Consider the following 12,256-nt stretch of genomic DNA (forward strand, 5'->3'; position numbering starts at 1 on the left):
GTGTGCTTAGATTTCTAACAGAGCCATTTTTCCCACCAAGTTCCGACTGCCACGCTGGTGGGGGGGGTCATTCTCTGACAATAAGAGCGCCTGTGCTCTCCTCAGTACAATGTCAAACCATGCCAGGCAGGCAGGGAGGGCAGAGTAGCTGTGACAGCTACAAAGTGGCTGAGGGAACTGTGTACTTTAGTTGGTCTGCTTCAAATAAAAGGGCTGCTAACAGCAACAAATCACAGCTGTGCAATGCAGCAACTTTCTCTCTCTATGTGAAACACTTTTCATTTTCATGTCCTCTTCTAGCTTTCTGCTGGATATAGAGAGCCTGTCATGCTGCTTATTTAGCACAGCAACTTCTTATGGTGACGAGTCGTTGTCGCAGCTTGTGGTAGAGCTAACCAACAACCACCTGATACCAATGCAACCAGCAGCTTGAATCAAATGGCTTGCACATGTTTTCATAACTTACCAGAACTTCCAGCTTCAACACTTACTTCCTGTAATGCCCATGCTAGGTGTGCTTATACAGCAACTCCATTTCTGATACAGTGTTCTGATGTCGGAGGAATATCAAATATGATTGACTTTCACGTCTCATCACATTCACATTGTGAATTTGAAGTCACATGACGCAGCATATTCAAAGTGAACAGTTCAAATTTCCTGTCTTTGTGGGATTTTTGTTGTGTAATTTGCAACGACTGGTTTTTACTATAGTGAAACTCACACAAAACATTTGTATCGTGATCAGTGCAAACAATTTTGCTTCGATTCATTCTTACATTCACTATTATTGGGGCGTTGGAATAATCTCAACATGTGAATTTCTCATCTTTGTTTGATTTATCTTGCGTCATTTTTGTGGCCTACTTGTACATAAAAGTTGCTGGGTGTTAAAGCACCTTACTGAAGTTTTATTTCACTTTAGCAACTTGCAATAGCATGTTTGTCCTCCTCCTTGTATGAGTGCATGTGTGTGCGCGTAGGAGTGTGCACCTCTGGCCTGTCAGAGTTACAAGCCTATTTGTATGGATGCAGGGCTGCATACCTTGGTCGAGGTGTACACAGCACTGGCACAGTAGCCTGTCTTGTGCAGTGGGATGACGTGAATCGCAACAGCCGAGAAAACCCTGCTTAAGTGGAGGCAGTAGGTAGAAGCAGGAGAGAGCCAGGAGGCAAACAGACAAACAGATGGACAGGCTGATGCCAAGCAGGCAGTGGAGCAAATAGATTGTGCAGCATGGTGAACAGACTCAGCGTACCAAAGAACAACCAATAGATGCCACCCTCGTCAGCTGCTTTCTTGTGCTTCTCTATAATTCATCCAGATAGGATAGATACGTTGTAAATAGGACTCTCATCTTCCTCCTTCTCCTCATCTGCCCCTGTCACATCCCTCATTTGATATGTGTTATGTAGGAGGAGGAGATGTCACTCTTGCAAGATGGGAAATGAACAAACATGTATGTGTGAGAGCTGGAGTGAGAGAATGAAATGCAGGAGATAGACGAGCGCTGCAGGTGGAATTGGATGGTGGAGGCACTGGGGACTTCAGCCCAGCAGATGTACTCAAACACACAATTCACGTCCCTTAAAAAAAAAAAACCACAGTCACATCCAGACACAAAAGATGGAGTTTTTCCCAGTGTTACTGGTAAAACTGGACAAATTCTCTTTAGAGAGATTCTTGCTTTTGAGATAACTCTGTGTTTTGATAAAGTGAAAACTACTTTTCACAAAGAGACTGGACATACTGCCACACAGCAGGAATTTAGTAATGGCATTTGAGAACATCGCCCCTCTTGCACTGATGTCTTAAAAAGTCTTGGAAAGTATTTAGCATTTATTTCCCTGAGGCATTGAGTACATGCTCACTGGAGCAATAACCTTTGCTTTAATGCAGGAGGAGCATGATTGTAAGTTTTCCTCAGAGACTCTCCTCTAAGATGTGAGGTCCTCGGATAGACTCAGTCTTGTTTTCCTCTACGGAAAACATCTAGCTGTGCAAGTCAAACAGAAAACCACCTTAAAGAGCTGAGACAGCCCTGTCAGAACTGTCTGGTTTTGTACCTACACTGTCTAATGGTTTGTCTGCCTGTGTGTGTTTGTGTTTGTGTGTGGTGTCTGTCTTCATAGGTAGAATGTAAGAAGGCCCAGCCCAAGGAGGTGATGTTCCCACCAGGTACACGAGGGCGAGCCAGGGGTCTGCCCTACACCATGGATGCCTTCATGCTGGGGATGGGCATGCTGAGTGAGTCTAACACACAACCATTTACATAATTACACACACACACACACACACACACACATAATAAATATTGTTTCTTGTTTGTGTTCTTCTTCTTCTTTTGTGGGGGTTGCCTTAGAAACATATATTTATGTATTTAGAAAATAATGAACTAAATAAAACCAACACAACCAAGCACATACCATACACTGTGTGAGTGCCCCCTATTGGCAAGCTACCACTGGCTAAACGTAAACACGCAATAGTAATTAAAGTACCAAATGCATAATGCATGTATTTTAAATGTCCACATTTAGTCAAACTAATACAATAACTAGATTTTTTTGTTTGGTTTTGTGAAGCTGGGGAATGGAGGGGGGGCACAGAGTGGAAGTGTTGGGCTTGCACGCCATTCAGTCATCAGTTTCTACCTGCTAAAATAGTCAACTTATGCAAACTCTCGTCTCAATAACCCCATTAGGTGGGCGCTGCCCCTAATTAGGCTGCTTCAAGGTGTGCCACCAGTGGCCACTGTGGTCTATTTCTGGTTGAGTCTGGTTCAGGCTGCCCCTGGGCATATAGGAGCAGACCAGCACATTAGCAGGCTAAATGAAGAGGAAAATTGGTGTAATGTCATATTAAGGATTCATCACTGTGCCCCCCTTAATGGGTAATGAAGGGGACACACATGTCAGGGAGAGATCTCATCTACAGGGACCTCAGCTGCTGGCCCACCCCTCTTCATTACCATCCAGCCCCTGCCTGTGGCCCTTTTATTTAACACCATTGTGCACTCTCACTTCCTGCTTCTATCTATCTATCTATCTATCTATCTATCTATCTATCTATCTATCTATCTATCTATCTATCTATCTATCTATCTATCTATCTATCTATCTATCTATCTATCTATCTATCTGTCTGTCTGTCTGTCTGTCTGTCTGTCTACCCATCTATGCATGTCATTTATTTGTACCCCACCCAATTGGATTTTCACCCCCCACATAAAAGATTTATATTTTCCTTCAAAATCAAAAGAGACACACAGCTGATTGTAAGAGACTGTGCTTTGCCGTTTCAAGCACCCCCCCCTCCTCCCTCCCTCCTGTAGCAGGTGCAGGCAGAACCACATTCATGCATTTTTATCTGTACCAGGTAACATGTGATGGTTAAAGCAACTCTGAGATGCTGCTTGTTTTTCATTTATTTTATGTGGATGAGAACTGCTCGATTTATTGGCATTGAGGCATTTAAAAAATAAAAATAAATACAAATAAGGTGCCGTTAAATACACATGTGCACAACACACGGTCAGTGCTGACTGGATGTCAGTATCTTTCAACACCCCGCAGCGAGAACCAGCCTGAGACACAGATGAAAACATAGCCACCTCGAGTGACACAAGGAGAAAATTATTTGCACATTTAGTTGTATCAATATGGACAAACAATTCCTCATTAGCATGTGAAGAACCTCTGCTAAACACACACGTCTTCAACGCAACACAGCAATCCATTAGAGCTTAGTTCCAAGAAACCAAGGCCTTTTGGGGGCAGCAGTGACTCAGTGGTAGAGTGGGTTGTCTTTCAAGCAGAAGGTCATGGGTTTGATCCCCTGCTCCTCAAGTCTACATGGCATGCACACGTAACCGCACTAAGCTGACGGCTGTGAAGAATGAGTATAGATAATAGATGTTTGACAAAAAAAAAAAAAAAAAACACTGTATCATGAATACTAGAAAATAGTCTTATAAATACAGATGATTAAAAGAGGGTTTGATTACCCTCTCACTTCAAAATTCAAAAACTGAATCAAACTCACTGATGGAGGGAGCAGTTGATCAACAACTCCTGTGCTGGCTTGTAAACCTGAGGTCCTTTAAACCTTTACACTTCAGAAATCGCAATTCCTTTAGTGTGATATAGTTTCCTCCACAGGTGACAGGTTGTAGATAATTGTTGTTGTTGTCATTTGAAAGCATTAATACTGTGATTTAAACTGTTTTTCTTTTTAATAGCAATTATTATTCATGGCTTCATATTTTTGATTAAAATCCAAATGAACCTCAGCAGTCACCTGTTTTATTGCTATGGCATATATATCTTTTTAAATATCTATCTATATACAGTGTAGCATAAACTGTCTGGGTTATTGCAGGCTTGACCTTTCAATGAGGCTGATTATGCAGTTGTTTGTGGTAAAAGGCTTGATGTGACCAGCCAAGTGCATCTGTCAGCTCTATCTAAGCCGTTCCCAGTTCCACCTCATCTGTTAGAAGTATTTAACAAGCACAGTGAACTTTTCAGAACTTATTACAGTCTAATGTGTCTACGAGGAGGAGAGCACTCTTCCCCTCCATTGGGAGATGGCAGGCAGGAAAGGCAGTGATGTGCTCATGTGAGAATATTAACAGCCAACTTGTTTGGAGACACTCTTATCTAAATGAAATTGGAACAAGGACGGCGAAACATTCCTTTATATAATTTGCATTTGGAAAAAGGGACCCTGGGCTCATTATTTAAGAAAGTGTAAGCTCCTTTTGTGCCAAATCTCATTAAAGCCATCCCTAGCTCCTTTGTTTACTGCCTCTAATCGAGGCATTTATCTTTATTGTGTTGTGCACGATGTATGTTTGCTGAAATTAATACACATTTGAGCTGGGGCGAGGTATGGGTGTACCAGATGGATAATTGATTTTAAAGTGAATCAGAACTGTTGAGCCATAAAATAGATACACGGGCATGCATATTAATAAGGCAAATAAGAGCACTAAGAGGCCACCACCAGGCCAGGCACAGTGCAGGCTTCATTTAGTGAAGTGGTACACAAGATAACGGCTTATCTCCTTCTTTTTTCTTTCCTTTTTCCTCCCACCCTATTGTTCCTTGTAGTTGTGCATATGCTATGTCTTTTCTAAAATAGTAACATAACCCAACATTTATATTCCCAACACTTTTATATTCCACTCTGTAAGTCTCTGCTCACACACTCAATACACACACACACCTGTCTCCAAATTCTGCATTTATAGTCATCTTGTAAAAAAAAAGCCCCGTTCTAATGCAGTACATCAGAGCGGCAAAATGGCTTTTCAGAAAATGTTCAAATAACAGAGTACGTTGAGCTGCTTGATCTAAGCCAACAATTTCTGTTGGGAATGTATTCTGTTTTGACAGTAAGACAGTATCAAACACATAATATCCAATACTTTGCGGTCCGTGATAGCTTTTCATTGTATCACATCACAGTTCCTTTCAGAGCAAACAAACAGTAAGAGGTTTTGTGAAACCTATCCATCTGTAGCTTTCCCATGATGACTTCTCATCAGCAGCTAATGAGGATTTTTTTTACCGGTGTAGCCTCTGTCCTACTTCATCCACATCAGACCCACATCTGAGTTGCATTTCTTTTGTCTGAGTGAGAGTGTGGAGAGGCATTTTCCCATTGGGTCAGGAATAAATTGAACTTTTTCATGGACAGCAAACACTGATTAGATATTTATGACCAAGGTCAACCTTTTCTGATTCCAGCTGGCACAGGCTCTGAGGCATACAGAACAGAGCATCAACACACATGCTCACATTCATCCACACACACACAGACACACACACACACGTGTGCTTATAGCCTGCATGCGCTCACGCACACTGTCACCCATGCAAATATACATGCAGGAAAAGTATGTTTTGACACCTTTGTTGTGTAGACACAGCATAGACACCACCTGTGCTGTAAATATCTAACTGCAGTGTGATATGCATTGTGCAACTTCCCTAGTCTTTTATTGTATTAGGCTACAGTGTCTATCGGAATTCGCAGCTGACAATTTACAATGTAGACATTGGGAGGGTAATTTATCAGGCTAATTCATAGCTAACAAGAAGTGAGGACACGGCGGCCTGAAAGATGTTTCAGAGGTCAGTCTCTGAGGTGTAGCTTACACACAATGAAGAAAGAGTTATCAAGGTTGGCTGCTGTGATTCATCCCTGGCCTAAAGGACTTCCTCTTATTAGGTAATTTAGCACAGATTTATGGTTGAAGGTGATAATAGCTTGCGGAAAACAGATAAAGAGCTAGACATATACCATAATTACAGGGTTAATTATGTTTATATTACCTTCTGATGGGGCTCAAATTCTGGCTGACTGACTTACACACGCCGGCTCAGGCACTTCACCCGCTCTCCTCCCTGTTTCTTGTTTTGTCTGTATTTGCAGCTCCCTCACACCCTGTTTCTCAATATGTTGCCCACAGCTGCTTCCGTCTGAAAACTGTCCAGCTAATTAACTGGAGGGTCTGTGGTTGTTATAAGAATCATGACGGCAGATGAACAATGCATCTGCTACTCTTAAATTTTTCTAATGACACTGGTCCTCTTTGGGACGCTTTGCAACACTTCCACTCGCCGAGGGACAGTATAGATTTTTCAGCAAGTCTGTACCCTCTTACTTTGACTTTGGTTGACTGTGTAACTGCTAATGGGGATGTAAAAAATGACATTCTCATCCGAAAGTGTCATATCCAGGCGGGCTCTGTCAAGGCGGTGCCTTACAGAGACACAAGGTATCCCTCCACTTCTGAAAGAGAGGCACCAGGCTTTCGGTTGACTCCAGTGTAAACTCACCAGCGGTGTATTTAGATACTCAGATCAGAGAAGGGGTAAAATAAAAGTCAGAGATTAAGTTGAGGGTTAGGGGCAAGGATATGATTGTAGTTAAGGTTAAGATAGATATCCAGGTTAGGATTAGTGGCTATCCACTGTTGGCTCACACTCTGATCTGAGTGCGTAATGTGCCGCCCAGCTCTTTCACACATGGAAGGACCTTTCAGGCATTGTGCGTCTGTAAGGCGACGCTGAGCGACAGCGACAGAGCAGCGGTATATGACGCATTTGGAATGACAATGGGAATTAAAGTAATTCATTTCAGACAAGACAATGTTGATTTTACTTAAGATTATCAAGTCATACATTTGATTTTCAGTCTTGTAAGTTTCAAATAACAAGTTTATCTTGGAAAGTATTTGGATAATTTCTGGAGCAATTATAAAATAAAATAACAAAATCATTAAAGGTGCCATATGTAAGAATGTGGCCAAAAACGGTTACTACATTCAAATTCAAAATACAGAGGTCTTTTAGGTTTAGGTTAGGTTAGGTTTCTGACGTAAGTGGCAACCCATGGTTGCTCGGCAGCTGAGACTCTACTGACTGCAATGATTGGTAGACGGCGGTAGGTGGCGCCACATGCCAAAACATGATTTCAAAACATTAACATGATTTGCAGTCTGCAAAATATTTTTTTTAATGCCAATATTTTGGCTGTACTGTTGTTGTTGGTGAGTTCAGTTTGTTATATGAACATTATTCCTGAGTCTCTGTGACATATTAGGAGGATTTTATGGCCAGTTGCTTTAGATTTATTACATAATGCACCTTTAACTATCAAGGCTTATTGTTTTCTAATTGAAATCACTGTTGAAACAATGCAATAAGGAAATTGTTCTATGTGTTATGGCAATTTATTTTTGTCATATCTTTAAGTTCTCATTGTTGCATAAGAGCATAATTACAATCACATTTTAGATTGCAATGACATATTTTACCCCTGAAAAAAAAGTACATGTATATTTATAAATACTTGATACTAGAGCCTGTGAGTTAATCAGAGTAGTGATTTAAGGCTTTTGGCAGAAAAGAGAATTTGCATTTTTTTTTTTTTCTACTAGTAATTTTCACCCAAAATCAGTGACTTGAGTTGAGTGGTTGAAGCTAAATGCAGAACATAGAAACAAGTGATCAAATGAATATTTATTGGGGAGATGAGGAGTGTGGCAGGCGAAGGCTGAGAGCAAAGAGGGAATGTTGGTCAGGAGGACGGAGCCAAACGAGCAGCCAGCAGGCAGTCTGGGGAACAGAGTGACGAGGCGGGTGGCTGAGTGAAGCCGCGGCTCACAGATGAGCTGGTTATGGAGGGTGCTTTTTGTGGCAGGCGAGAGTTGCAGGTAACCGGGCAGTGATGTAATCCCCAAACTCAAGGAAATAAAGGATGCTGAGAGAAAATGACGGATCTCATTTAAATGACCTGGACTGACCACGTGTTACTATTTAATTGCAAACATTTTTTTTAAGATTCTGTTATAAATGTAAGAATAAACAGCACTCCTCAGGTTATGTTTTTTAAATGAATCTAGTCCTGATGACTTCATAATTACAGATGCTAAAAAATATGTTTTGTAAATGTATAATTCACTTATATCCTCAGCACATTGAGACTACTTTTTATCAAATGCACTTCACAAATAACATATGATTAACATATATTATATAAATATAGGTAGTTTTAACTTAACAAATAAATACATTTAACAAATAAATTCATCAATTAAATAAAATGATTCAAAAGTGAGGGTAAAAACAAATGTGTAAAATAAACAATATTGTGAAAATGGTTGACAATAATAGTAGCTGAATAATGATACTGTTCATGTTGTTGTCCTCGCATAGACTTTTTTTTATTAAGACAGTCTGATTATTTTTGATGCATTTAGCAGCACATGCTCATGATTCCCGGTGAGTATTGGTTGCCATGGTAATGCCTTTTGAGATAACTAAGATGGATAACAAGTTAATTACTGGCCAATCATTGCTTAAACCGGTAAAAACAACAATAACAAACCACAAGTGAAATGTTGTGCTGGAGGTGTAAATGTGAAGCAGCTATCACTTCCTTGCCTGTGGCATATTTTTAACAAATTGCATCAAGCCATATTAACACATGGACCTTTCTGCTGTGCTGAAGATACACAGATCATAAACAGATGGCAACACCATTTCAGGGCAACTACTATAAAGTGTTATTACACTGAGCTGTAAAAAAGCCCAGGAGCTTATGGTCGGATACAAAAAATGAAAATGAATTAAAAGGCTAAAGAATGAAGAACAGTGCGATTTGTACTAAAAACCTAAACCGATAATGCACATCTGCATATGGAGCTCCAGCAAACCACACATAAAAATGTTTTTGGTAGATGTTAAAGTCACCTATTAGATGATGACTTGAGATAAACCCTTGAAGTATTTAAAATAAAAGTACAAGCTAATATGATAACTTCAATAAACATGGACCCATAAAGATGGACAAACAAAACCCCCCTTTTCTTACTCACCTCCTCCTACCAGTCGCTTTCCTCCTCTCTTATTTCTGAAATTCTAATATTTCTGTATCTGAAGGCATAAAGGGCACTATATTTTTTTAAGGAAAATCTTAAACTCACAGTGAACATTTTCTTTTCTAAATACTGCCAATGGTGACCTTCTGGAGTTACCTCCTTCATCCCTTCATATTCTTATGGTTGCTAACTTTTGTCATGCCTGTTTGCACTTGTGTGTTATTAACAATGATTTCCAACCTGATTTCCTATCTGGAAAAAGTGCATGTGGAAAATGTGTTGGAATAATTGTATGTCATTTATTTAGGACATAAAATGGAGTGAAAGTGAAAGTTCTTATGAATATAAAACTAAAATAAAATAAAAGTACACGTTATCTCCAAAATACATAATAGACCAGTGTATAAGAATTAGTAACATCTGCTCACTCTCTCTTTCCCAAGTGCATCTGGGACCCTCTTCCTTCTTTGTTGGATTATCCATTTGGTTTTTATGGTTGGAGCTGTTCACTTATCATTCATTTGTGTAAGAATCTTTTACTTCAAAACATGAAATGCACCTCACTTTTGACTGCTGTAGAAATGTGGCAGCTGTGACTTTATCTGTAAAGCAAAACTTATTCTAAGTCTACAAAAAAACAACAAATGTTTTTACTTAACAGGTTGGTAGTTGGGCTAAACAAAGTGTTACTACACAAAATGTTACTACTACACTAGCAGTGGGAACTGTTAAAACCCTGTCAGTTGAAATGCCTTACATGCCTGTAAATATAAAGACACAGCATAAACTGCTCACTTTAAAGCAGGACTGTGTATAAAGCGTGCAGCCATGTAATACTCACAGTTTAAATCACCAGGTCATCTACTCTGGAAAGAGAATCATTTTACCGTCTAGGCTCCACTCTTTATAGCTGTGGTCTTTACTCTCATAGGTTATAAAAACATTTTTATTCACTAAATTGATGGCTGATATCTCACAAAGCGGCAACACCTTTAGAACAAGGTCCTGCGGGACGAGCGACAAGAGCGGCATGATCAAGATTAGAGGTTAATGTAATTGAGCGTAACTGTTTATTGTTTGTTGTCGAAACTGCACATGCAGCGAATGATTTCCACTCGACGGTCTATCAACACAGTCAGCTATGAATAAATGCCACTTCTTTATTAACCTTGAAACATGAAAATAAATTGCTTCTTGATTATTGCAGTTTTTCATACAAGGTATTACAAGAAAATATTTACTTCTCAGTTTTTGAATGTGTAAAGTATTTATTTTAGCTCTAACAATTGATATACAAAAAACTTTGTTGCACTTAATTGCATCTTTTCATCTTCATAGTGAGGCTTGTAACAGTGAATGTTTTAATTTAAAACCACATAATTAATGTAGAATTACTCAAAGGAAGCGCATTTGAATTAACATATTGTTATTATAGATTATCTCCTGTGAACCTCAGATGGAACTCGTGTGCACTTACACAGTTATGTGCATTTATCGAGAAACAAAGGCCAAGACAAAGTAAAGATCCATTAAAAGTGGCTCCATAATAGTATGGTGCTGCTCTATCTTTTTACTCAGTCAGTACCAGTGACTGCAGTTTTTGCTCTTCAACAGCAGTTGTCATTACCCACAGAAGTCCAGTGTTCTCCTGTAAGAAACTGTTTGCTCAAGTATCTTCATCTTCTTAATATAATGCTTGTTTTCATTCCTGCTTTGAGGGTCACAGGGGCTGCTGAACACAAAACACAAAAACAAAAACACAACAAAAACAACCATTCACACTCAAACCTATGGTCAATCTACACTCTTAGAAATAAGGGTTCCAAAAGGGTCCTTCTACAAGGGCTGAGGTTCTACCTGGAACCATTTGCTTCTGAAAAACCCTTTCTTGTTTTTCAAGTGTTCTTGGTAAAAATAATGGTTCCAGAACCAGTTTGATCCTGTGAACCCTTTAAAACCCCTTTCCTGAATATAGGGTTTTAAAAAGGGTTCTTGGTGGAACCCTCCAAAAGGGTTTATAAAAAGGTTCTACCTGGAGCCAAAGCCTATGAGGACAAGCTGAAGAACCTTATATGGTTTTACTTAGCACTTTTATTTCTAAAGCCCAATTTATACTTCTGCGTAAAGTGCTCTGCGTAGGCTACGTAGAGACTCTGCGTCGACGCAGAGACTGTCGAAGAGCCTCTGCGTAGTCTCCGTCTGCACAAAATATTTTTTAAGTGTCCGTCACTCCGTCAAGGGACTACGGAGACGGCAAGAGCTGCGATTGGTCCTCAGGACAGGCCGAGCTAAGCTGCTCTGTGCCGGCTCTCAGTGCGCTCCGGGCGTCCTGACAGAGGCGGAGCTGATCCCCGCCGATAACGCCGCTGCCGAACTATAAATACGTCATATCTTAACACACACAGCACATGTTCAGACTCTAAATGGCCAATTTCTCGCCTCAAATTATCTTAAAACTGCGTTCCGTGACACAGAAAAGTGAGAAACGGCCACTTTTTCAACAACAACAGTCTTTCTCTCTCTTTCTTTCTCGGACGCCATTGCTCACTGTAGCCAGAAGCACAACAACCTTGCGCAGCGACCCCTACTGATCGGGCGGGAAATTGCAGCGAGTGTCCGTCACCACGACGCAGAAGTATAAATGCTCGAGGCGTCTCCGTGGTGACGCAGACGGATAACGCATACGCAGTCGGAGAAGTATAATGTGGCCTTAAGTGTAGGGAAAGGCCATCAGTCAGACTGGGTTACAAACTGTGGTCTTTTTGCTGCAAGGCAACAATGCTAGCCACTATGCCGCTGTGTGACCTTGTGTGTGTTCATGAAACAATCATTTCTCTCAAAGGTGGATTGTAAGGTGTTTT

General features: G+C 40.3%; 1 protein-coding gene across 7 annotated transcripts in view; it reads left to right on the forward strand.

Moving 5' to 3' along the window:
* The window catches only part of msi2b (musashi RNA-binding protein 2b), a 350,443-nt gene that overhangs the window by 271,182 nt on the left and 67,005 nt on the right, over nucleotides 1–12,256 (forward strand). For all 7 annotated transcript variants that reach the window (XM_083885953.1, XM_083885952.1, XM_083885951.1 and 4 more), the window contains exon 9: nucleotides 2,134–2,248. In XM_083885953.1, the coding sequence (XP_083742079.1) occupies nucleotides 2,134–2,248 (115 nt within the window). The remainder of the gene's footprint in view (nucleotides 1–2,133; nucleotides 2,249–12,256) is intronic.

The sequence above is a fragment of the Microchirus variegatus genome (genome assembly GCF_963457635.1).
Source record: "Microchirus variegatus genome assembly, chromosome: 2".
In the NCBI taxonomy this organism is placed as follows: Eukaryota; Metazoa; Chordata; class Actinopteri; order Pleuronectiformes; family Soleidae; genus Microchirus; species Microchirus variegatus.